Source organism: Tachyglossus aculeatus, chromosome 13 (genome assembly GCF_015852505.1).
Source record: "Tachyglossus aculeatus isolate mTacAcu1 chromosome 13, mTacAcu1.pri, whole genome shotgun sequence".
NCBI lineage: Eukaryota > Metazoa > Chordata > Mammalia > Monotremata > Tachyglossidae > Tachyglossus > Tachyglossus aculeatus.
In genome coordinates, this window is record NC_052078.1 from 24747218 (window position 1) to 24774867 (window position 27650).

Here is a 27650-nt window from a genome sequence, read left to right on the forward strand (position 1 = left end):
TTGGCAACATATACTGTTTTGTTTTGTTGTCTGTCTCCCCCTTCTATTATTATTATTATGGTATTTAGTAGTAATGATGGTATTTGTTAAGCGCTTACTATAATAATAACAATAATAACAATAATGATGGTATTTGTTAAGTGCTTACTATGTGCAAAGCACTGTTTTAAGCACTGGGGAGGTCACAAGGTGATCAGGCTGTCCCACGGGGGGCTCACAGTTTTAATCCCCTTTTTACAGATGAGGTCACTGAGGCCCAGAGAATAATAATAATAATAATGATGGCATTTATTAAGTGCTTACTATGTGCAAAGCACTGTTCTAAGCACTGGGGAGGTCACAAGGTGATTAGGTTGTACCACGGGGGGCTCACAGTCTTAATCCCCATTTGACAGATGAGGTAACTGAGGCCCAGAGAAGTGAAGTGACTTGCCTAAAGTCCCACAGCTGACAGTTGGCGGAGCTGGGATTTGAACCCGTGACCTCTGACTCCAAAGCCCGGGCTCTTTCATTCATTCATTCATTCAGCCGTATTTATTGAGCGCTTACTGTGTGCAGAGCACTGTACTAAGCGCTTGGGGAGTACAAGTTGGCAACATATAGAGACGGTCCCTACCCACTTTCCACTGAGCTATGCTGCTTCTCTTATGTGCCAAGCACTGTTCTAAGTGATGGGGTAGATGGAAGGCAATGAGGTTGTCCCACAGGGGGCTCACAATTTTAATCCCCATTTCACAGATGTGGTAAGTGAGGCACAGAGAGGTTAAGCGCCTTGCCCAAGGTCACACAGCAGAGAAGTGGCGGAGCCAGGATTCGAACCCACGTCCTCTGACTCTTTCCACTAAGCCAAGCTACTTCCCCAAATGTTTATGAAAATACATTTTGCAGTTTATCTGATTGACTTTTATTGAGTTTATCATCTCCCCCAGCATTTAGGACAGTCCTTGGCACATAGTAAGGGCTTAACAAATACCCAGGTTTAATCCTAGCTCACCACTTTTCTGCTCTGTGATCTTGGGCGAGACTCTCAACTTCCCCTGTGACTCAGTTATCTCATCTGTAAAATGGGGATTAAGACTGTGAGCCCCGTGAGGGACACAGACTGGGTCCAACCTGACCAGCGTCTCTGTATCCCAGTGCTTAGCACAGTGTCCGGCACTTCAAATACCATTAAAAAATCCCGTAATCATCACAGGACGGAAATTCTGGAAAAAAAGAAGCAAGGATGTCACAGTTTTATGAAGTTGTTTGTGTTTATTTTCCGCTGTACAGCTTTTCCTGTATGAAATGTTCTTGAAGTCATCATGATTTTAAGGGTTATATACCGGTCTTGCCCTCTTCCTTTTAAAATTTGCTTCTTTAAGGGCCATTTTTTATTTCAAATAATGAAGAGACAAAGTGAAAACGAAAAGCCTTCCAAGCAGTAACTCCTTTCGGTGAACCCAAAGAAAAGTGAGGGTTCCCCACGACGTAATCGGACCCTGGCGTCACCTTTACCTTGTGTGATGACTGTCCACCTCAAACAACAACTCTAAGGCTGATTGTCTCTGTAGCAGGGCCAAAATCCGGAGTCAACCACTGGTCCAGGTCAGCCGGAAGCCTGAGGGCGAAACGACGTATTCGGCGTGGAACAGTATAAAGACTCGATGTGACGCAGCAATGAATGGAGCTATATGGGTGTCCTAAAAGGACAAAACAAAGTAATAGATTAGGTTTTTGGTGGGATAAAGATTTCCCCAAAGCAACCGTAGTCGGGGAGTGTGGCCATCTTTACCTCAATTGATCTCCAGCCTTCTCTCAAAATCCACCCCCTCCATCTGCGCATCCATCCCCATCCCCTTACGCCTCATCAAAGCATTTGCCCCCTTCCTTCTTCCCTCCCTACCGCTCTCTTCACCTGTTCGCTCTTCAGTGGCTTCTTCCCCAGTGCTTTCAAATATGCCCACATTTCCCGTACCCTAAGAAAATCCCTCCCTTAACCCCACGGCTCCCTCCAGTTATCGCCCCATTTTCCTACCATTCCTCTCCAAACTCCTTGAGCGAGTTGTCTATGTCTGCTTTCTCAAGTTCCTTTCCAGTTCTCTCTTTGACCCTCTCCAACTTGGCTTCCATTCCCCTTCACTCCTCAAAAACCACCCCCTTAAAGGTCACCCATGATGTCCTTCTCACCAAGAGACGGCCTCTGCTCCTTCTTAATCCTCTCAGCTGCCTTTGACGCTGTTTACCGTCCCCTTCTCCTGTAAATATTATCCAACCTTGGCTTCACTGCCACTGTCCTCTCCTGGTTTTCCCCCTACCTCTCTGGCTGCTTATTCTCCGTCCTTTTTGCAGGCCCCTCGTCTTCCTCCTGACCCCAAACTGTACGTGCCCCTCAAGTTTCAGTTCTGGTTCCATCTTCTATTCTCCTCCCACTCCTTGGGAGAACTCATTCCTCACACTGCTTCAACTTCCACCTCTGTCCGGGTGATTCTATCTCACCACGGACCCCTGGCCCTCATCCTCTGCCCTGAAACTATGTTCATTCATTCATTCAATCATATTTATTGAGCGCTTACTGTGTGCAGAGCACTGTACTATGTCCCTCCTCCAGGAATACTGAGCATAGTGGATAAAACACGGGCTTGAGAGTCAAAAGGCAAATTATGTTGCCAAATTGTACTTCCCAAGTGCTTAGTACAGTGCTCTGCACACAGTAAGCGCTCAATAAATACGATTGAATGAATTAATGAATGAATGTAAAGATCATGTGTTCTACTCCTGGCTCGGTCACCTGTCTGCAGTCTGACTTTCTTTGTGCCTGTCACCTCATCTGCAAATTGGGGATTGAGACTGGGAGCCCCATGCGGGACAGGGGCTATGTCCAACGCGATTTGCTTTCATCCACCCCAGTGCTTAGTACAGTGGCTGGCACATAGTAATCGCCTAACAAATCCCACAGTCATTATTATTAGTCAACAGACCGTCACTCTCCCCCTCCTAAAAGCCCTATTAAAATCACAACAGATCAATCAAATCAAGAGAAGCAGTGTGGCTCAGTGGAAGGGGCCCGGGCTTTGGAGTTGGAGGTCATGGGTTCAAATCCCCATGTGCTTAGTACAGTGCTCTGCACACAGTAAGCGCTCAATAAATACGATTGATTGATCCCCGCTCCGCCACTTGTCAGCTGTGTGACTCTGGGCAAGTCACTTCACTTCTCTGGGCCTCAGTTCCCTCATCTGGAAAATGGGGATGAAGACGGTGAGCCCCCCGTGGGACAACCTGATCACCTTGTCACCTCCCCAGCACTAAGAACAGTGCTTGGCACATAGTAAGCGCTTAATAAATGCCATCATTATTATCTCCAAGACTTTCCCAGCCTAACCTCATATCCCCACCCTATTAACCCTTCCGTCTGCATTGTGTTTGCAAGCAGTAGAATCCTATTCAATTCACTTGACTCCTATTCAATCTCTTCCCTGAAATTTCCCTCATCGCCAAGCGAGGTGAACTCTAGGTAGAGCAGGTCTCCCCAAGGCCTGCTGATTCCCAGGCTAGGGACGGATACTAAAAAGCAGGAAGAAACTCGAATGCCAACAGACAGCAGCAGGTAGCACTGGGCTTCCAGAAGAGCCAGCTAGATTCTCCCCTCTCCACCCAGCAGGGATCGGGAGAGGGGAGAATTCTCTCCCCATTGTTCTCCCCTTTTCATTTACAATATATTCCCTTCTGCAAGATCCGGCAACCGGGCACTCACCATCCCGCAGAAGGGGCCAGATGATGTGGTGTTGGCATCGGCTCCGTCGTAGAGGATCAGATAGTTCTGGACGCAGTCCCCGGTGTCGTCGATGTGGATGAAATCAAAGTGGACGGTCACGACGCCCCCGGCCGGGGCAGCGATGGTCCACTCGCAGTGGGTGCCATTCGAATAGGAGCCGGGGTAGCCCGGGCTAGTGAAAGAGCCAGCATCTCCGAACAGGGGACCACCACAGCCTGGAGAGAAAGAGGACGGGACCAAAGGGATTTACTGCTGTCTCTTGGTTCCAGGCAGGCAGTGCTTAGTACAGTGCCTCAGCGCTTAGTACAGTGCCTGGCACAATCTTCTAGACTGTGAGCCCAATGTGGGGTAGGGACCGTCTCTATATGTTGCCAACTTGTACTTCCCAAGCTCTTAGTACTACTACTACTACTACTACTACTACTACTACTACTACTACTACTACTACTACTAATAATAATAATAATAATAATAATAGCATTTATTAAGTGCTTACTATGTGCAAAGCACTGTTCTAAGCACTGGGGAGGTTACAAGGTGATCAGATTGTCCCACGTGGTGCTCACAGTCTTAATCCCCATTTTACAGATGAGGTCACTGAGGCACAGAGAAGTGACTTGCCCAAAGTCACACAGCTGGCAATTGGCGGAGCCGGGATTTGAACCCAGGACTTCTGACTCCAAAGCCCGGGCTTTTTCCACTGAGCCACACTGCTGCCATCTTAGTAAGAACGAGATGAAATAAGTCTCTTGAGAAAGATCGGGCTAGAACTATCCTTCATTCATTCAATCGTATCTATCGAATGCCGTTTGCAGACCGCTTGGGAGAGTACAATATAACAAAAAAAACCAGACACAGTCCCTGTCCACAACAAGCTTACCTTCTAAAGACTGGAATTTAGAGCCTAGAGTCTAGAATTTCCCAGAACCAATCGAAATATAGGCACCTGAAAAGCGCTAATTCCCTCGCAACCAGGCACCTAGCCAAGGTGACCCCAGGTTTTCTAAATAATAACTGTGCTGAGCGAGAGTGACTCCATCTCGTAACGCAGAAGCCATTTCCTGTTCCTTGACCTCATCCACGAGCAACAAAGTCAAAGGAGGAATTGCAGGAGAAGCTGAATGATCTTGCTGAGAAGTTTAGTACAGTGCTCTGCGCAAAGTAAGCGCTCAATAAATATGACTGAATGAAACTAAGCACATAACAAATACCAGCTTATTATTATTATTATTGGGGAAATGTCTGAAGTGGCATAAGTCTTTAGTGAGCTTTTCCTGATTATCCTAGCTCTACAGGCCGTATTTACCCAGAAGTCATTCATTCATTCATTCAGTCATATTTATTGAGAGCTTACTGTGCGCAGAGCACTGTACTAAGCACTTGAAGTACAAGTTGGCAACATATAGGGACAGTCCCTACCCAACAACGGGCTTGCAGTCAAGAAGGAAGTCAACTCGGGTGCTGAGATATTCTTTTTTGCTTTACCTCAGGACTTGAACATCTGGGTAGTCAGCCAGTCAATTGTAATTATTGATTACCGCCTTACCTCCTTCCCCTCCCCACAGCACCTGTACAGATTGTACGGATTTATTACTCTATTTATTTATTTATTTTATTTGTACATATTTATTCTATTTATTTTATTTTGTTGATGTGTTTCGTCTTGTTGTCTGTCTCCCCCTTCTAGACTGTGAGCCCGTACAGTGCTCTGCACACAGTAAGTGCTCAATAAATGCAAATGAATGAATGAGTGTACAATATGATGCCAACTTTGTACAGTGCTCTGCACACAGTAAGCGCTCAATAAATACGACTGGATGAGTGAATGAATGATGCATTCCCTGCCCACAACAAGCTTACAGTTTAGACGACTACAGTATAAGAGTATACAGAGAAGCAGCGAAGTATACAGAGAAGCAGTGTGGCTCAGTGCTCTGCACACAGTAAGCGCTCAATAAATATGACTGAATGAGAGAATGAATGACGCATTCCCTGCCCACAACAAGATTACAGTTTAGACAACTACAGTTTAAGAGTATACAGAGAAGCAGCGTGGCTCAGTGGAAAGAGCCCGGGCTTTGGAGTCAGAGGTCATGGATTCAAATCCCGACTCCGCCAATTGCCAGCTGTGTGACTTTGGGCAAGCCACTTCACTTCTCTGGGCCTCAGTTACCTCATCTGTGAAATGGGGATTAAGACTGTGAGCCCCCCGTGACTTCGGGCAAGTCACTTCACTTTTCTCTGCCTCAGTTGCCTCATCTGGAAAATGGGGATTAAGACCGTGAGCCCCCCGTGGGACAACCTGATCACCTTGTAACCTCCCCAGCGCTTAGAACAGTGCTTTGCACATAGTAAGTGCTTAATAAATGCTATTATTATTATTATCATTATACAATCTAGAATCAATTATTCATTCATTGAATCGTTCATTCATTCTGTCATATTTATTGAGCGCTCATTGTGTGCAAAGCGCTGCACTAAGTGCTAATATATAATATTATATAAGCTAATATAACAACAGACACATTCCCTGCCCACAACGGCCTTGTGGCCGGGGGGAGGGGGGAGACGACGACAGAAATTAATGGAAATAAATAAATTACAGATATGGATATAAGTGCTGTGGGGCTGGGAGGGTGGGGTGAAGATAGGGAGCAAGTCAGGCGACGCAGAAGGAAGAGCGAGAAGAGGAAAGGAGGGCTTAGGAAAGGCCTCTTGGAGCAGATGTGTCTTCAATAAGGCTTTAAAGGGGGAGAGAGAAATTGTCCTTCGGATATGAGGAGGGAGGGCATTCCGGGCCTGAGGTAGGGTGTGGATGAGAGGTCAGTGGCGAGATGGAAGGGATTACATTGGATAAGATCGGATATTCTAGACCGTGAGCCCGTTGTTGGGAAGGGACCGTCTCTGTACGTTGCCAAATTGTACTTCCCAAGAGCTTAGTACAGTGCTCTGCGCACAGTAAGCGCTCAATAAATCTGATTGAATGAATGCAGTGAGAAGGTTCGCATTGGAGCCACTTGTACTTCCCAAGAGCTTAGTACAGTGCTCTGCACACAGTAAGTGCTCAATAAATATGATTGATTGATTGATTGATTGATCTGCACACAGTAAGCGCTCAATAAATACGACTGAATGAATGAATGAATTGGAGGAGTGAAATATGCGGGCTGGGTTGTCGAAGGAGAGTAATGAGGTGACGTAGGAGGGGGCAAGGTGACTGAGCACTTTAAATAATAATAATAATAATGATAACACTGGCATTTGTGAAGTGCTTACTACGTGCCATGCATTTTTCTAAGCGCTGGGAGAGATACAAGGTAATCAGGTTGCCCCACGTGGGGCTCCCAGTCTTAATCCCCATTTTCCGGATGAGGCAACTGAGGCAGAGAGAAGTGAAGTGACTTGCCCAAAGTCACCCAGCTGGTAAGTGGCGGAGCCAGGATTAGAACCCAGGACCTCTGACTCCAAAGCCCGGGCTCTTGTTACTGAGCCCCACGTGGGACATGAATTGGGTCCAACCTGATTAGCTTTTATCCATCTATTTAGAGAAGCAGTGTGGCTCAGTGGAAAGAGCCCGGGCTTTGGAGGCAGAGGTCATGGGTTCAAATCCCGGCTCTGCCAACTGTCAGCTGGGTGACTTTGGGCAAGTCACTTCACTTCTCTGGGCCTCATTCATTCATTCATTCATTCAATCGTATTTATTGAGCACTTACTGTGTGCAGAGCACTGTACTAAGCACTTGGGAAGGACAAGTTGGAGTTACCTCACCTGTGAAATGGGGAAGAAGACTGTGAGCCCCAGGTGGGACAACCTGATCACCTTGTATCTCCCCCAGCGCTTAGATAAATGCGTGGCACATAGTAAGCACTTCACAAATGCCAGTATTATTATTATTATTTAAAGTGCTCAGTCATTATTATTATTTAAAGTGCCCCCCAGTGCTTAGAACAGTGCTTTTCACATAGTAAGCGCTTAGCAAATCCCATCATTATTATTATTATTATTATTAAGCGCTCAATAAATACCCAGATCGATTGCTTGATTCAAGTTGTGATCAAAATAATGGTGTCTACTGGGTGAGCTGATGTTACTCTAAGCAGCACAGCTTAGTGGATAGAGCACAGCCCTGGGAGATGGGAGGTCATGGGTTCTAATCCCTGCTCTACTCTGAGTCTGCTGTGTGACCTTGGGCAACTCACTTCACTTCTCTGTGCCTCAGTTCCCTCATCTGTAAAATGAGGATTAAGACTGTGAGCCCTATGAGGGACAGGGACTGCGTCCCATCCACTTATCTCATAGCCACCCCAGTGTGTGGCACATAGTAAACGCTTAAGACATGAGTTACCCGTGAGCCCCCCGTGGGACAACCTGATCACTGTGTAACCTCCCCAGTGCTTAGAACAGTGCACATAGTAAGTGCTTAATAAATGCCATTATTATTATTATTACCTCATCTGTAAAATGGGGATGAAGACTGTGAGCCCCCCGTGGGACAAACCTGATCACCTTGTAACCTCCCCAGCGCTTAGAGCAGTGCTTTGCACATAGTAAGCACTCAATAAATGCCATCATTATTATTATTATACCATTATTATTATTATACTTTCTGTTACTTCCAAGCGCTTAGTCCAGTGCTCTGCACACAGTAAGCGCTCAATAAATACGATTGAATGAATGAATGAAATGTTACAGTTCCATTTCAGTCAGCTCTCTGCTTTCTGCCGTCGTCTTTCTGCCCGCCCGATGTCTGGCCTTTTCCCTCAGCCCCTCACCTTTCTACCCTCGTGGTAAGGGAATGTGTCTGTTTATTGCTGTAATATACTCTCCCAAGTGCTTAGTAATAATAATAATAATAATAATAATAATAATGGCATTTATTAAGCGCTTACTATGTGGAAAGCACCGTTCTAAGCGCTACAGTGCCCTGCACATGGTAAGTGCTCACTAAATATAACTGACAGACTGCCTACACAACACCCAGGGTGGCAATGGGGGTGGAAGACCGGATTGGGGCTGGAGAATCCTCAAAGTTTCACGGTCATTCCGGTGGGATCAGGGTTCCGGGGCTGGGGAAACGTGATTCCAGAAATATTCGAAACACCGTAAGGACACTGGCTTTCGAGGAGGGGAGGCCAGGACCCAACACCCTTGTCATTTTGGCCTGCAGCTTACCGGACGGAGAGGAAGTCCAGGTGATTTGGTACCCACTGCTGGAGTGGATGACATCGCTCCTGAAGCGCAAATAGAGGACGTGGTTTTGGGGGAATATGGGGCTGGGCAGCTCAGTTCCACAATACCGTCCCAGCAGCGGGGCCCTCTCGTCGCTGCCGTTCCTCACCTGGAACGGGAAATCCAGTCTCTGACCCACAGCACCTTAGAACCCCTTTCATTCATTCATTCATTCATTCATTCATTCAATCGTATTTATTGAGCGCTTACTGTGTGCAGAGCACTGGACTAAGCGCTTGGGAAGTACAAGTTGGCAACATATAGAGACGGTCCCTACCCAACAGTGGGCTCACAATCTAGTCCCCCCGGCCTTCCACCCCATCCTTTGGGGATGAAGACTGTGAGCCCCCCGTGGGACAACCTGATCACCTTGTAACCTCCCCCAGTGCTTAGAAAAGTGCTTTGCACATAGTAAGCGCTTAATGAATGCCATCATTATTATTATTATTCTCTGTGCCTCAGTTACCTCATCTGTTAAAATGGGGATGAAGACTGTGAGCCCCCCGTGGGACAACCGGATCGCCTTGTAACCTCCCCCAGTGCTTAGACCAGTGCTTTGCACATAGTAAGCGCTTAAAAAATGGCATCATAATTATTATTATTATTCTCTGTGCCTCAGTTACCTCATCTGTAAAATGGGGATGAAGACTGTGAGCCCCCCGTGGGACAACCAGATCACCTTGTAACCTCCCCCAGCACTTAGAACAGTGCTTTGCACAAAGTAAGCACTTAAGAAATGCCATCATTATTATTATTATTATTCTCTGTGCCTCAGTTACCTCATCTGTTAAAATGGGGACGAAGACTGTGAGCCCCCCGTAGGACAACCTGATCACCCTTTAACATCCCCCAGCGCTTAGAACAGTGCTATGCACATAGTAAGCGCTTAATAAATGCTATCATTATTATTATTATTACTATCCTTTGCCCCATTCCCAGATGAGGCAGTTGAATGGACAAGCACTCTAGCCTGGTAGGAACGCTGAGATCCTCTTGATTGTAAACTCATTCATTGAGTCATGTATTGAGCGCTTACTGTACGCAAAGCACTGTACTAAGCACTTGAGAGTGTGCAATATGCAGACACATTCCCCGCCCACAACGAGCTTGCAGTCTTGCTTGTGGGTAATAATAATAACAATGATGATGGCATTTATTAAGCGCTTACTATGTGCAAAGCACTGTTCTAAGCGCTGGGGAGGTAACAAGGCGATCAGGTTGTCCCACGGGGGGCTCACAGTCTTCATCCCCATTTTCCAGATGAGGGAACAGAGGCCCAGAGAAGTGAAGTGACTTGCCCAAAGTCACACAGCTGACAGCTGGTGGAGCAGGGATTTGAACCCATGACTTCTGACTCCAAAGCCTGGGCTCTTTCCACTGGGCCACGCTGCTTCTCTCCAATAATAATGGCATTTTTTATTAAGTGCTTACTATGTGCAAAGCACTGTTCTAAGGGCTGGGGAGGTTACAAGGTGATCAGGTTGCCCCACGGGGGGCTCACAGTCTTCATCCCCATTTTACAGATGAGGGAACTGAGGCCCAGAGAAGTGAAGTGACTTGCCCAAAGTCACCCAGCTGACAGTTGGCGGAGCTGGGATTTGAACCCACGACTTCTGACTCCAAAGCCCGGGCTCTTTCCACTGAGCCACGCTGCTTCTCTCCAGTAATAATGACATTTTTTATTAAGCGCTTACTATACGCAAAGCACTGTTCTAAGCACCGGGGAGGTTATAAAGTGAACAGGTTGCCCCACGGGGGGCTCACAGTCTTCATCCCCATTTTCCAGATGAGGGAACCGAGGCCCAGAGAAGTGAAGTGACTTGCCCAAAGTCACACAGCTAATAGTTGGTGGAGCCGGGATTTGAACCCATGACTTTTGACTCCAAAGCCCGGGCTGTTTCCACTGAGCTACGTCTAATTGGTTACAGTGTTCTTGTCCAAGTTCGTAGTACAGTGCTCCGCACACAGTAAGTGCTCAGTAAATACAATTGATTGATTTTGTTTTCCTCTGCTGTCACCTTCCTTCTGCTCCCTGCTCCGTTCCCCATGGCTGGAAAAATGGGAGTTCAACCCCTGTTCTCCCTCCAAGTTGGACTGTGAGCCCCACGTTGGGCACGGTCCCTAATCTCCGCGATTAACTGGTTTATTAGAGAAGCTCAGTGCACTGAGCCCCCTCTTTCCTCCCCTCTCCATCCCCCCCACCTTACCTCCTTCCCCTCCCCACAGCACCTGGATATATGCATATATGTTTGTACGGATTTATTACTCTACTTTATTTGTACATATTTATTCTATTTCTTTTATTTGGTTAATATGTGTCGTTTTGTTGTCTGTCTCCCCCTTCTAGACCGTGAGCCCGCTGTTGGGTAGGGACCGTCTCTCGATGTTGCCAACTTGGACTTCCCAAGCGCTTACTGCACACAGTAAGCGCTCAATAAATACGATTGAATGAATGAATGAATGCTGCGTCCCTCCTCTAAGGCCACGGGCTTCGACCGTGTCCCCCACCTACTTTCTGCATTTGGCCGGAAAAAATTATCTGGTTATTCCCAGAGAGAATCAGAACGTAAAGTAGACCGTAAACTCGTCTCTAGACTTTTAAGTTCCTTGTGGGCAGACATCATGTCTGCCAACGATATTGTATTGTTCTCTCCCAAGCCCCAAGAGAAGCAGGGTGGCTCAGTGGACAGAGCCCGGGCTTTGGAGTCCGAGGTCATGGGTTCAAATGCCGGCTTCGCCGCTTGTCAGCTGGGTGACATTGGGCATGTCACTTCACTTCTCGGGGCCTCAGTTCCCTCATCTGGAAAATGGGGATGAAGACTGGAAGCCCCCAATGGGACAATCTCATCACCTTGTAACAGTGCTTCATAAGAAGCAGCATGGCTCAGTGGAAAGAGCCCGGGCTTTGGAGTCAGTGGTCATGGGTTCAAATTTACGGCTCCGCCAAGTGTCAGCTGTGTGGCTTTGGGCAAGTCACTTCACTTCTCTGTGCCTCAGTTACCTCATCTGTAAAATGGGGATTAAGATGGTGAGCCCCCGTGGGACAACCTGATCACTTTGTAACTTCCCCAGCGCTTAGATCAGTGCTTTGCACATAGTAAGCGCTTAATAAATGCCATCATTATTATTATTATTATTTATAAAAAAAGCCCAGAGTATAGGGCTCTGCATACAGTAAGCGCTCAGTAAATACCATTCATTCATTCATTCAATCATATTTATTGAGCGCTTACTGTGTGCAGAGCACTTTACTAAGCGCTTGGGAAGTACAAGTCAGCAACACATAGAGACAGTCCCGACCCAACAACGGGCTCACAGTCTGGAAGGGGGAGACAGACAACACAACAAAACACGTGGACAGGTGTCAAGTCGTCAGAATAAATAGAAATAAAGCAAGATGCACATCGTTAACAAAATCAGTAGAGTAGTGAATATGTGGTTTGTGGCGAGCAAGGTGTTTCCCAATTTGGACTCTTTTGGGGGGCAGCATAGGTCTTTCAGCTTTCCCCCCAACTGAGCTATCTTTCCTTCTGATTTTCTGTAAAATGGGGATTAAGTCTGTGAGCCCGCCGTGGGACAACATGATCACCTTGAAACCTCCTCAGTGCTTAGAACAGTGCTTGGCACATAGTAAACACTTAATAAATGCCATTATTATTATGATTATTATTATTTTGAACCCCAACCTGCTGGCTGTAGGCCTCCAGCCTCAACTCTTTTTCTGCTGTAAGGGGGCAGACGGGCCACAGTGCCCAGATGCCCGCTAGCCCCCTTACCTCTAGGAAGTCGTGTTGGCACCCTGTGGTGGGCTCCACCCCGAACGAGTGGAAGAAGAGAGCGATGGTCTTGTTTGGGGCGGTCCGGAGGATGGTGATGCAGTCCAGGTTGTTACTGTAAGCGGCGGGCCACCCAGGGCTCCGCAGGGAGCCGAATCCTTGGCTGTATTCGCGGTTACAGTCTGTATTGGGAAAAGAACATTTGTCAGGGTCAAAGGCCGCATCCCCCCTATTCACAGGAAGGCCAGAGTGCGGAGAGACGGGGGAACCATCTCCTGGCTGCTCCGAGGTGACCGGAAGGCCCTCTGGACTAGACTCCGTCGGGGAGGCTGGGGATCTGGAAACCAACTAGGGGACATCATAATAATAATAATAAGAATAATAATAATAATAATAATGAAGGCATTTATTAAGCGCTTTCTATGTGCAAAGCACTGTTCTAAGCGCTGGGGAGGATACAAGGTGATCAGATTGTCCCATGTAGGGCTCCCAGGCTTCATCCCCATTTTCCAGAGGAGGTAACTGAGGCCCAGAGAAGTGAAGTGACTTGAGCAAAGTCACACAGCTGACAAGCGGTGGAGCTGGGATTTAAACCCATGACCTCGGACTCCCAAGCCCGGGCTCTTTCCGTTGAGCCACGCTGCTTCTCATCAATGGGAGAGCCGCCATTTCCCCCAGGCCCGGGCACGCGGCTCAGGGAAAGGAGCCCGGGATTGGGAGTCAGATGGGTTCCAATCCCGGCTCCGCCACTTGTCAGCTGTGCGACTTTGCGGAAGTCGCTTCACTTCTCTGGGCCTCAGTTCCCTCATCTGTAAAATGGGGATGAAGACTTGTGAGCCCCACGTGGGACAACCTCATCACCTTGTATCCCCCCCAGCGCTTAGAACAGTGCTGCGCAAATAGTAAGGGCTTAACAAATGCCATCATTACTATTATTATAAGCCCAGTTCCTGAGTCCAGTCCCACAACTTTATATCTACCCCAGTACTTAGCTCATAGCAAACAAATGAATGTCATCATCGTTATTATTATTATTATTGTGTTTCCTTTTTCAGAGGGCTGGACTTACTCATTTGTTCAGACTGTATCTCCAAAGAGCCCATTCAGCTTGGACTCCGGATGCCAAACCAACTCAGTGCTGAGGATTAGAGCAGGTTTGGGAAAGAGAAACCACTCACCAGCAAGCTGATAGGTAAAACTAACTCCATTGTCACTGTCAAAGACCTCGGACCGGAAAATCACCACCGCCGTACGCCCGGAGGAGTAGAACTCATGGATGGCGGCGGCGTCTTGGCCACAGAACCGGTGCCCGAGGCTTCGGTGACTCTGAAACGAGAAAGATGCGATCCCTACTTGAGCTCAAGGGGAATCCAAGTTTGCTGGCCTTCCCATGGGAATCTGCCATCCTGGGGAATCTATGCCCTTTTCCTAAGCCAGGAAACAGGGCTCTACTGTTCCACCAAGTCTAGGGCAAAGAACGCTCCAACTACAGTGGAGGAAGGAGCCTAGTGACACCGAGAGAGGCCTGGAGATGATGCCGAGAGAGTTTTATTTGCACAGATAATAACAATAATGGTATTTATTAAGCACTTACTATGTGCAAAGCACTGTTCTAAGCGCTGGATATTAACAAGCCGCCATTTCTCTAGCCCCAGGCCATCTCCACATGGATATCCTGATCCCTAAATCTCATATTTCCTCCCAATCAAACCCTTTCTCCCAACCCTCCCGTGGTGGATGATAACATCACCATCCTCTCTGGCCCAGAAGCTCACAATTTTGGTATTGTTGGCATCTCTCCCTTGTCTCTGACCTCTCGCACACAATTTGTCACTAAAACCACTGGTTTGTCCTACACATTTCCCCTGCACTCCAACAGCCACCCACCTCGTTCAAGTTCTTAACCACTGTATTAGCCTCGTCATTGGTTTCCCAGTCCACACTCTCCCAACTCCAGCCTAAACTACTTTACCCAGTGCGTAGAACAGTGCTTTGCACATAGTAAGCGCTTAGTAAATGCCATTATTATTATTATTATTACTGCCTGAATCGTCTTTCTAAAATGTCATTCTCCAAAGCCGGCAATGGCGACCCATTTCTCCCCACAGCAAGTGGAAATTCCTGCCCATTAAGGCTCACCGCCAGTTCTCTCTGTTCACAACTGCTCTCTTCAATTCCAACTCCCCACGTAACAACCCACTCCTCTGACATAGTGTAACTCTCCCAAGTCGCTTAGCACAGTGCTCTCACCACAGCCAGTGCTCAGTGAGTGCCATCGATCAATTGATGGATGGAAGTTAGTCTTGTCACTGTCCCTGGCTCTCACCTCTCCTTGCTCAGCCCCTTTTCCCCATCCCAGAACTCCCTCCCACTTCAAATCCCCCTGGAATCCCACTTTCAAAGGGGAAATGGGTAAGGAGAGGTTGGAGGGTCTGGCCAGCTCAAGATTTATTTGTACATATTTATTTTATTTTGTTAATATGCTTTGTTTTGTTCTCTTTCTCCCCCTTCTAGACTGTGAGCCCACTGTTGGGTAGGGACCATCTCTATATGTTGCCAACTTGTACTTCCCAAGCGCTTAGTCCAATGCTTTGTACACAGTAAGCACTCAATAAATACGATTGAATGAATGACTGAATGAATGGAAGGTTCCCAGCGAATGATCAGTTCTAATCTCCCACCTGCAGCAGAGAGCGAATACCGCTTTAGCGGGAAGGGAGAAATCTCCACTCCTTCCTCACCTCACTCCGAATCTCCGCTTTATTCCCCCTCCTTCACTCTCTGCAGAAGATGGACCCATATTCATTCAGTCCTATTTATTGAGCACTTACTGTGGGCAGAGCACTGTACTAAGCACTTGGGAAGTACAAGGTGGCAGCATATAAAGACGGTCCCTACCAAACAACGGGCTCACATTCATTCATTCATTGAGTTGTATTTACTGAGCATTTACTGTGGGCAGAGCATTGTACTAAGTGCTTGGGAAGTGCAAGTTGGCAACATCTAGAGACGGTCCCTACCCAACAACGGCTTCAAATTCATTCATTCACTGAATCATATTTACTGAGTGCTTACTGTGTGCAGAGCACTGTACTAAGCGCTTGGGAAGTGCAAGTTGGCAACATCTAGAGATGGTCCCTACCCAACAATGGGCTCACATTCATTCGTCCATTCATTGAATCACATTTACTGAGCGCTTACTGTGTGCAGAGCACTGTACTAAGTGCTTGGGAAGTGCAAGTTGGCAACATCTAGAGATGGTCCCTACCCAACAATGGGCTCACATTCATTCGTTCATTCATTGAATCGTATTTACTGAGCGCTTACTGTGTGCAGAGCACTGTACTAAGCGCTTGGGAAGTGCAAGTTGGCAACATCTAGAGACGGTCCCTACCCGACAGCAGGCTCACAGTCTAGAAGGGGGAGACAGACAACAGAACAAAACATGTGGATGGGTGTCAAGTCACCAGAATAAACAGAAGTAAAGCTAGATGAATATCATTAACAAAATTAATAGAATAGAAAATATGTAGAAGTAAAATAGAGTGATAAATCTGTACAAACATATATATATATATATATATATATATAGGTGCTGTGGCGAGGGGAAGGAGGTAGGGAGAGGGGGATGGGGAGGAGGAGAGGAAAAAGGGAGCTCAGTCTGGGAAGGCCTCCTGGAGGAGGTGAGCTCTCAGTAGGGATTTGAAGGGAGGAAGAGAGTTAGCTTGGCGGATGTGTGGAGGGAGGGCATTCCGGGCCAGGGGAAGGACGTGGGCTGGGGGACGACGGTGGGACAGGCGAGAACGAGGCACAGTGAGGAGATTACTGGCAGAGGAGCGGAGGGTGTGGGCTGGGCCGGAGAAGGAAAGAAGGGAGGTGAGGTAGGAGGGGACGAGGGGATGGACAGCCTTGCAGCCAAGAGGGAGGAGTTTTTGCTCGATGCCTAGGTTGACTGGCAGCCCCTGGAGGTTTTTGAGGAGGGGAGCAACACTCCCAGAGCATTTCTGCACAAAGAAACTGTGTATGACTTCCGAAGCCTACTCCCAAATTGCCCAAGAGGCTACTGGAGAAGCCGCGTGGCTCAGTGGAAAGAGCCCGGGCTTTGGAGTCAGAGGTCAGGGGTTCAAATCCCAGCTCCGCCACTTGTCAGCTGGGTGACTTTGGGCAAGTCACTTCACTTCTCTGGGCCTCAGTTCCCTCATCTGGAAAAGGGGGATGAAGACTGTGAGCCCCCCGTGGGACAACCTGATCACCTTGTAACCTCCCCTGCAAGTAAGCGCTTAATAAATACCGTTATTATTTTTATTATTATTATTACTGGGGAGAGGCAGCCCACCCAGGCAATCTACCACCAATCCCCCACATCGTGGGCCGGGTCGGACTCCTCGCTTCCTACCTCGAGGGCATCCCGGAGCTGGAGGAAGTTCTGCGCGCAGTTCCCGGATCGCAGGTGGAACTCTCCCACCATCACTTTCACCTGCTGCTGAGCCGGGGCGTCGATGACCCAGGTGCAGGTGGGGAAAGAAAGACCGGAGCTGAGAACTCGGGGCGATCGCATGGTCTGCACAGCGGATGTTGCGTTGTACGTTCCCCCACAGGGCACTGAGGCGAAAGAGAGAGGTTAGCCAAGTAGCTTCATCTGCACGTCTTGGACATCCCGAGTCAAACTGGCCGGGCGATGGGGACCGATCCTCGGTGATTTCTGCTGTAGTGACCTACAGCGGGGAGTGGCTGTGAGACGATCAGAGGGCCATAATAATAATAAAAATAATAATGATGGCATTTACTAAGCGTTTACTATGTGCAAAGCACTGTTGTAATAATAATAGCATTTATTAAGCGCTTACTATGTATTTATGTATATATTTATTATTCTATTGACCTTATTAATAATGTGTATATATCTATAATTTTATTTATTTATATTAATAATTATTATATAATAACATGTACGTATCTATAATTCTATTTATTTATATTTATATTAAAATTTATATTAATAATAATAATGGCATTTATTAAGCGCTTACTATGTGCAAAGCACAGTTCTAAACGCTGGGGAGGTTACAAGGTGATCAGGTTGTCTCACGGGGGGCTCACAGTCTTCATCCCCATTTTACAGAGGAGGGAACTGAGGCCCAGAGAAGTGAAGTGACTTGCCCAAAGTCACACAGCTGACAATTGGCGGAGCTGGGATTTGAACCCATGACCTCTGACTCCAAAGCAAGGGCTCTTTCCACTGAGCCACGCCGCTTTCCAAGAACTTAGGATGGTGCTCTGCACACAGTAAGCGCTCAATAAATACGATTGAATGAATGAATGCAATATAACAGAGTTGGTAGCCACATCCCCTGCGTAAAATGAACTTATATTCTAGAGGGAGGTCGCTTAGCTTCTCTAGGCCTCAGTTTCCTCAACTGTAAAATGGGGATGAAGACTGTGAGCCCTCCGTGGGACAACCTGATCGCCTTGTAATCTCCCCAGTGCTTAGAACAGTGATTTGCATGTAGTAAATCCTACTTAGCGTGGCTCAGTGGAAAGAGCCCGGGCTTTGGAGTCAGAGGTCATGGGTTCAAATCCCAGCTCCGCCAACTGTCAGCTGGGTGACTTTGGGCGAGTCACTTCACTTCCCCGGACCTCAGTTACCTCAACTGGAAAATGGGAATTAAGACTGTGAGCCCTCCGTGGGACAACCTGATCGCCTTGTAACCTCCCCAGTGCTTAGAACAGTGCTTTGCACATAGTAAGTGCTTAATGAATCCAATTATTATTATTATTATTATTATTATTATTATTATTATTATTGTTATTATTACACATACTCTTTCCTACTTCGACGTGGGCCCTGTGTGGGATGAGCTATGCCCAACCTGATTACCTTGTAATACGTATAATACAATATAACACATACTATTGTAAGTATATTGTAATATAATAATACAATAATAATCTGTAATGCATATGGTAATAATATTGTAATACAGCATTTCACCAAGTTTGTAATTTCACCAATATTGTAATCTCAATAGATACGATCGACTGGCTGACTGAAATAGGGCCTTCCCTGAATTAGGCCTTCCCAGACTGAGCCCCCTCCTTCTTCTCCCCCTCCTCTCCCACCCCATCACCCCCCGCCATACCTCCTCCCACAGCACCTGTATATATATTTGTACATATTTATTACTCTATTTTATTTGTACATATTTATTCTATTTCTTTTATTTTGTTAATATGTTTTGTTTAGTTCTCTGTCTCCCTCTTCTAGGCTGTGAGCCCGCCATTGGGTAGGGACCGTCTCTAGATGTTGCCAACTTGGGCTTCCCAAGTGCTTAGTCCAGTGCTCTGCACACAGTAAGCGCTCAATAAATACGATCGAAGGAATGAATGAATTAGAACAGTGCTTGACACCTAGTAAGCGATTAACAAACGCCATAATAATAAATTGCTCAGGTGATGGGGGAATATCTGCGGGACCCGAGTCCTGGTCTACCCGAAAACCACCGCTTCGCCCTTAAAAGCGTTTCATTGTGGTTCTCCTTCCCCCCAAGGTCTACTCACAGTCCAGCGTGATGTACGTGGCATTGAAGCCCGCCAGCTCCAGAGACCCGTCGCTGACAAATTTCACGGTGAGGAAGTTCCCGCTCGAGAGAAAGGAAGCTGGCATGGAAGAGCCGCAGAACTTGCCTACCAAACTGGCATTTTCGTTGTCGCCGTCGTATAGCTACAGAGGAGAAACAGCTTGTTAGCCAGGAGCCGTTTGCCCGGCACAGCGGACAGAGCACGACGGAGCTGGGAGGTCGTGAGTACTAATCCCGGCCCCGCCGCTTGGCTGCTGGGTGACCTCGGGTAAGTCACTTCACTTCTCTGTGCCGCAGTTACCTCATCTGGAAAATGGGGATTGAGACTGTGAGCCCCGTGAGGGGCAGAGACTGTGTCCAGCCCGATTCCCTCATATTCACCCCGGCACTTAGTATGGTGCCTGACACATAGGAAGCGCTTAACGAATACCATAATTATCATTAGTATTTAGCCGTTACCGCATGCAGCGCACCGTATTAAATAATAATGATGGCACTTATTAAGTGCTTACTATGCGCAAAGCACCATTCTGTAAATTAAATTAAATACTGTACAACAGAGTTGGCAGACATGTTCCCTGCTCATAAGGAGCTTCTAGTCTAGTCAAGGATGGGTATCCTCCCCAGTTCCCCCACCATTTCAGACCCCAAGTTTTTCCCAAGAGTCACAACTTGAAATCAGTCAGGGCAGAGCTGCACCTGTCCCAACTCAGATTCAGCCCAGCAGTAGAATGCCGGAAATAAGATCTACTCATAATAATAATAATAATAATAATAATAATAATAATAATAATAATAATAGCATTTGTTAAGCACTTACTATGTGCAAAGCACTGTTCTGGGCACTGGGGAGGATACAAGGTGATCAGGTTGTCCCACGGGGGGCTCACAGTCTTCATCCCCATTTTACAGATGAGGGAACTGAGGCCCAGAGAAGTGAAGTGACTTGCCCAAGGTCACCCAGCTGACAAGCGGCGGAGCAGGGATTTGAACCCATGACCTCTGACTCCAAAGCCTGGGCTCTTTCCATTGAGCCACGCTGCTTCCCCTGCTTTCCCATCTAGATCAATGATGGGGCTGGTAACTCATGACAGCATCATTTTAAACTTCCAGCCTGAGAAGCAACGTGGCTCAGTGGAAAGAGTTCGGGCTTGGGAGTCAGAGGTCATGGGTTCAAATCCCGGCACCGCCAATTGTCAGCCGTGTGACTTTGGGCAAGTCACTTCTCTGGGCCTCAGTTCCCTCATCTGTAAAATGGGGATGAAGACTGCGAGCCCTCCGGGGGACAACCTGATCACCTTGTAACCTCCCCAGTGCTTACAACAGTGCTTTGCACATAGTAAGCGCTTAATAAGTGCCATTATTATTATTATTATTAATGGTTAGCCCATTCTTCTGGGTGATGGAGGTCTCCCCTGTCCTGATCACAAGGGCCATGGCAGGGGGGGCCAATCCCCTACCCTCAGCACCTCATATCAGCGTGGCTCAGTGGAAAGAGCCTGGGCTTTGGAGTCAGAGGTCATGGGTTCAAATCCCAGCTCCACCAACAGTCAGCTGTGTGATTTTGGACAAGTCGATTCACTTCTCTGGGCCTCAGTGACCTCATCTGGAAAATGGGGATGAAGACTGTGACCCCCCCCCCGAACAACCTCATCACCTTGTAACCTCCCCAGTGCTTAGAACAGTGCTTGCACATAGTAAGCGCTTAACAAATACCATCATTATTATTATTATTATATCAGGGCCGTCGTGATATCTGGCTCCCGGGCAGCCTCTTCGCCGGGTGGAAACAGTGTGGCCTAGTGGCTAGAGCCCAGGCCTGGGTGTTAGGAGGACCTGAGTTCTAATTCCTCTCCGCCACTTGTCTCCTGTGTGACCTTAGGCAAGTCACTTCACTTCTCTGTGCCTCATCTGCAAAATGGGGATAAGGACCGTGAACCCCACGTGGGACAACCTGATTAGCTTGTCTAGTGCTTAATACAGTGTCTGGCACACAGGAAGCGCTTAACAAATACCATTTACATGTTTTTTTTTAAAAAAAAGAACCGCATGGCCACAGTGTGATGAAATATTGGCCTGGTTACCCAAAGGAAACCTAGGAAATCAAATCCTTGTGATCTAAGGAAACAGGATACATCACGATTTGCCCGAGTAGTTTAATTAATTCATTCATTCATTCATTCAATCGTATTTATTGACTGCTTACTGTGTGCAGAGCACTGTACTAAGCGCTTGGGAAGTACAAGTTGGCAACATATAGAGACGGTCCCTACCCAACAGTGGGCTCACAGTCTAGAAGGGGGAGACAGAGAACAGAACAAAACATATTAACAAAATAAAAGAAATAGAATAAATATGCACAAATAAAATAAATTAAAAAATAGAGTAATCAGCTTAATGCTGATCTGCATGGACAGAGATCAGATTGGGGCCCTAGGGACCACCTTGACAATCCCAGGGCTTCAGGAATGATAATATTTGAATACTGGAGGCCCCAGTCAATCACTCCATAGATTCATCGTGTTTATTGAGTGCTTATCATGTGCACAGCACTGTATTAAGTGCTTGGAGACATGTTCCCTTCCCAAAGTTAGCTTACAGTCTAGAGGGGGAGGCACAGATCAATATAAATATTGATGCCTGTCTACTTGTTTTGTCTTGTTGTCCGTCTCCCCCTTCTAGACTGTGAGCCCGTCGTTGGGCAGGGATTGTCTGTATATCTGTTGCCGAAATGTACTTTCCAAGCACTTAATACAGCGCTCTGTGCACAGTAAGCGCTCAATAAATACAACTGAATGAATGAATTACGGATACGTATATAATCATAATAATGGCATTTTACAAGTATACAAATATAAGTATAAATATAAATATAAGTGCTGTGGGGCTGAGGGAAGGATGAATAAAGGATTCAAATTCGAGAGTGAGGGCATCACGGAAGGGAGTAGGAGAAGAGGAAATGAGGGCTTATTCAGAGAAGGCCCACTGGGAGAGATGTGCTTTTTAATATGGTTTTGAAGGTGGGGAAAATAATCGCCTGTTAGATATGAAGAAGGAGGGCGTTTCAGGCCGGAGGCAGAATGTGGGCGAGAGGTCAGAAGTGAAATAGATGAGAAAGAGGTACAGTAAATAGGTTGGAATTAGAAGAGCGAAGTGTGGGGCTTGTATGAAAGCAGGAAGGTACGTTAAGAGGGGGCACGATGATGGTTTTAAATCGCTTTAAAGCTGATGGTAAGGAGTTTCTGTCTGATGCAGAGGTGGACAGGCAACCCCTGGAGGTTCTTGAGGACTGGGGAAACACGGACTGATTTTGTAGAAAAATGATCCGGGCAGCGGAGTGAAGTATGGACCGAAATGGGCAGAGACGGGGCGCAGGGAGGCCAGCAAGGAGGCCGACGCAGTAATTAAGGCGGGATAGGGTAAGTGCTTGGATTATCTCCCTTACTTACCAGCAGACTGGAAGCCTAAAACCGGGAAAGAAACCACCTAGTCCCCACAGCACACCAGAAGGGCTTCCCAAAAGCCGAGGAAAGGCGGGGAAATGACAACAGATTGAGGCCATCTCAACTTTTAGAAAGTTGGGAAGGCTGTGCCTGTGGTTTGTCTGTTTGATTGTTGGACTCTGATCCAGGAGGATCCTGAAACTCTGCTCCTCTAGACACAATACCCTGTTGTTGTTATTGTATTTATCATTCATCTTTATGTTTTCACTCTTTCATCTTTACGTGCATGTCTGTCACCAAACCCCAGGTCTCACTGTATTCTTCAATTATGAGCCTCTTGTGGGCCGGGGACTGTGTCAAATCTTACGGATGTATTTAATGTGGTGCTTTTCACACAGTGGGGGTTTAGTATGTGGTACTACAAATGCTACATCCCTTGACCGATTTATGCAGACACGGAGCCTCCATCTGTTTCCCGAGGCCCGTAATGGTTTCTTTTTCAGATCCGACGTCAGTCCCACCAGCCAAGGATAGTTTAGTTCCCTCGGCTGCTGAATCTCACCTTTACATAGTCGTACAGGCAACCCTGAGCAGTCGCAGCTTCCAGTACAAAGGTGGTGAACGTGAGGTTGATGAGCTTGTTGGGTGGCACACTGATGGTCCACACACAGTCTAGGTTTCTGTCGTACCTGCCGTCAGAATCGTTGTCGGGGGAGCCAAAGGCGTCACCGGGCCGGGTCAGACGACCCCCACAGCCGTGCTGAGGACCTGTTTGGGAAACAGAATAATAATAATAATAATAATAATAATGGCATTTGTTAAGCGCTTACTATGTGCAAAGCACTGCCCCAAATCCAACTAATAAGAATTGTCGTATTTGTTAAGTGCTTATGTGGCAAGCTCGTACTTAATTGAGCAGTGTACTAACTGCTTGGGAGAAAACGATATGATACGATATACGATATGATACGATACGACACGATACGATAGAGTTGGGAGTCACGATCCCTGCCCCAAGGAGCTTACAGTCTAGAGGAGAGAGTCGAAAAGGGGCATGGGCTAGTGGTTAGAGCAAGGGCCTGGATGTCAGAAGGACCTGGGTTCTAATCCCGGCCCCACCGCACATCTTGGGCTGAATCACTTAACTTCTCTGTGCCTCAGTTATCTCATCTGCAAAATGGGGATTACGGCGTGTGCCTTATGTGGGACAGGAACCTCGTCCAACCTGACTAGCCTGTATCCTGTCTTGTCTTATGCCATCAAGTCGTTTCCGAACCACGGGGACACCGCGGTCACATCTCTCCCGGAACGCCCCGCTCTCCATCTGCAATCGTTCTGACGGCGGATCCACCGAGTCTTCTCGGTAAAACTCCGGAAGCGGTTTACCATCGCCTCCTTCTGTGAAGTCAACTCGAGTTTCCACTCTCCACTTTCTCCCATGCCACTGCTGCCCAGCGTGGGTGGGTTTTGACTGGTAGCAGTCACTTGCTAGCCACTGGCCAGGCTAGGAATGGAATGGTAGGCCTCTGCGTGACTCCAACTTGTGTTGCCAACTTGTACTTCCCAAGTGCTTAGTACCGTGCTCTGCACACAGTAAGCGCTCAATAAATACGATTGATTGATTGACTCTCCGTCCCCTAGCTGAGACTGGTGGAGTGGGGAGTGGGGAAACCCTCCAGGTGCCACCCTGAGAGGGGGAGCTTGTATCTCCAACCCCAGTGCTTAGTACAGTGCCTGGTATACAGCAAATGCTTAACAAATGCCAAAAAGACAGACAAATTAGAGAAAGGGGACATTTGGAGAGAAGAAAGATCAGCTGGCCTCTATTCCCGGCCTCCCATTCCAGCCTCAATTCCTCATCTCCACCCTTGGCCTCCTTTCCTGGCCTCTGTTCCCTAGTTGCGATACTAAGGAATGTTTCTCAACACAGAGAGCTACGATGGCTGTACTGTCTTTTCCAAAGTATTATTTTCTACTCTCAATCAAAAATGGAGTTTTTTTAATAAATGCAGAGCAGTAAATATTGTCAGCTAAAGGTTAACGTAGGAGGGATTTTCTGTCTAGGCTCAGAATGCTCTCTTTCGGATCTACAGGCGAAATAATAATAATAATAATGGTATTTATTTATGGTATTTATGGTGCTTACTGTGTGCCGAGCACTGTTCTAAACTTGTGTGAACCCGGTCTGATTGAGGGCGTGAAAATGAAATGAAAAATCAGTGATGGCATCAGCCCTGTAATGGTTTTCTTCCTCCTCTTCTTTCCTTTCTGCTCCCTCTCTCCCATCCATTCTGGCCTTCTCCCCCTCCACCTCCTAAGATAGAAATCTACCAATACCCAGGTTCATGGTTATAAGCTAGCCCATCTACTCAAGCAAACAGGCACGCTAGGAACTCTTCATTTGCTTTCCTCACTTTTCATATTTGTATTTGTGTTAGCCACCGCACACAGACACACACTGAGCTCTATGACTAGCTAACACCTCAGCCAGCAGCAGAGAGTTTGAAAGAGCACATTGAATAATTGAAAACAAATAAAACAGAAATGCCAAACGCCAACAGAGGCAGCGAGCATCTGAGGAGTAGGATTTAGTTGACTAACCACCCAAGTTGGCCCGTATTTAATCCTGGTTGTGGGGGGACACACAAACACACACACAAAACACAATTTTCATCATTCAGTAGGTGGATTTTCCTGGGAAGAGTGGTGGTTTGCCAAATGTGAAGGGGGAGGGAGCTGGAGAGAATACAACAGCGCAGTGCAATAATGTTCATCTGTTATTGGGCCTCTGCATATAATAATAATAATAATAATAATAATAATAATAATAATAATAACAATAATAATAATAATAATGGCATTTGTTAAGCACTTACTATGTGCAAAGCACTGTTCTAAGCGCTGGGGAGGATACAAGGTGATCAGGTTGGCCCACGTGGGGCTCACAGTCTTAATCCCCATTTTACAGATGAGGAAACTGAGGCCCAGAGAAGTGAAGTGACGTCACCGAGCTGACAGTTGGCAGAGCCGGGATTTGAACCCATCACCTCTGACTCTCAAGCCCGGGCTCCTTCCATTGAGCCACGCTGCTTCATATCACGCAATACGGTGTGGAAGAAATGATCTTGTGGCATGCTCTCGACACTGGACACGCAATTAGTATTACCACGTGAGCTTTCCTTCATGTGGGTTTCTGCAAAAAAATATAACCCCCATTTTAAGGAAGAACTGGGTGTATTTGTATTATTTAATTTGACTCTGAAACAAGGGGAATTTCTAGAATAAGAAGGACAAAAATATCCACGACTTAAATATATTTTAGATGAGGGTAGGGTATTAAAATTCCAACACTGGTGTACAAGATATATGCTGTCTGGGAACCTGAAATGGAAACCGTCTAGGGGAATGGGCAGGAGCTTCACAGAAGGATACAGAGGAAACTGGGAAGGAAGGGAAAAGAGGAAGGATCTCATTAGGCATAGCTGGAATTCACGGATGTTAGCCCAAGGATCCTGTTCATGACTTTCCCATCTCAAACACACTGCTTAGGCCCTTCCCGTTGTCCGTAACTCCCTCCTTTCTAAAATTCATCACCATGCTGCTTCGCTTTCAAAATCTCCTGGAAAATCACCTCCTCTGGGAGCATTCCCGGATTAATCGTGATCTTCCCAGTCGTGTGACTCCATCAACCCTTTTAACATTATGCATCTAATCTGTTTTCTTAGTTATTAATTTTTACTTGGGTTTTCATCATTAGAAACACGTGTCTTGCTACTTTTGTAATCTCCTAAATGCTTAACACGATGCGTAGTGCTCAAGAGGCTTTTGGTAAATGGAATTGATGGATTCCATCTATTCTCTTACTCTTTTCCCTACTGCGCTTTTGCAATCTGTGTCTAGTTCAGAGCCACCCCGTTCTAAACCAATCCTACTGACTATTCCTGAATCTGGGAATGGCAACCTTGAACCACTAGGTGGTGGAAAGACAGCACGGAATCCAGCCAGGGATGGAAATCTGGAATATCCAGGCTGAAAATCCAAACCCTGTGCGAGTGATTTTGTTCAGTCTCCTTCTCTAGAGGTCTCTGTTGCCCGGCCCGAAGAGAAAGCCAGCTGTCCTGGGGCGGGGAAACTGAGGGAAAAGTCTGAACTGAGGTTCACGCTTACCAGTAGGGCTAAAGCAGAGCCCAAAAGCAGTCAGGCCCGAGAGTTTCTTGGAGAACAGCTGAGAAAGAGCTCTGGTCTCCCCTCTCCCCATCTCCCCATCCTGCAGACCCTCAGGCTAATGAATCAATCAGCCAGCGCAGTGGCCCGAGAGCTCAGCCGGCTCTGATGCAAGTACCCGGTGCGTCTGGGGATGAATTATTCAATTTGGGGTGGACTTCTGGGTCTTCCACACAGCTGCGTGTCTCCTGCCCCATCCTCACCTGATCCTGTCGCCGCCGGATTGTCCCGGATTGTCCGCCGTCCCAGATTGCCAGAGTTTAGTCCCAGGGGGTCTCTGCTGAATGCCCAAATAGGCCCTCCCGCCTTTAAGACATCTCTACTTGGATGTCCTCTCATCGCCTCAAACCTGAAATGTCTGAAACGCTCCTTATCTTCCCACCCAAACCCTGTCCTCACCCTGACTTTCCCATCACTAAAGACAGCAACACCATCCTTCCTGTCTCACAAGCCCGTAACCTTGTCGTTATCCTTGACTCCACTCTCTCATTCAACCCACGTATTTAATCCATCACTAAATCCCGTCAGTTCAACCCTCACAACGTCGCTAAAATCCACCCTTTCCTCTCCATCCAAACTGCGGCCCTGTTAATGCAATCACTTTTTTTATGGCATTTATTAAGCGCTTACTATGTGCAAAGCACTG

The 27650-nt window shown here is 47.1% G+C and overlaps 1 protein-coding gene across 1 annotated transcript in view; it reads right to left on the reverse strand.

Annotated features, from left to right (window-relative positions):
- Positions 1–1245: 1245 nt before the first annotated feature.
- Positions 1246–27650, reverse strand: part of CUBN (cubilin) — a 288242-nt gene continuing 261837 nt past the window's right edge. Inside the window, 8 exon segments of the mRNA XM_038755639.1 lie at positions 1246–1682; positions 3734–3969; positions 8927–9092; positions 12760–12941; positions 13938–14085; positions 17156–17361; positions 19318–19480; positions 23343–23548. Coding sequence (XP_038611567.1) covers positions 1572–1682; positions 3734–3969; positions 8927–9092; positions 12760–12941; positions 13938–14085; positions 17156–17361; positions 19318–19480; positions 23343–23548 — 1418 coding nt within the window. The 3' untranslated portion in view covers positions 1246–1571.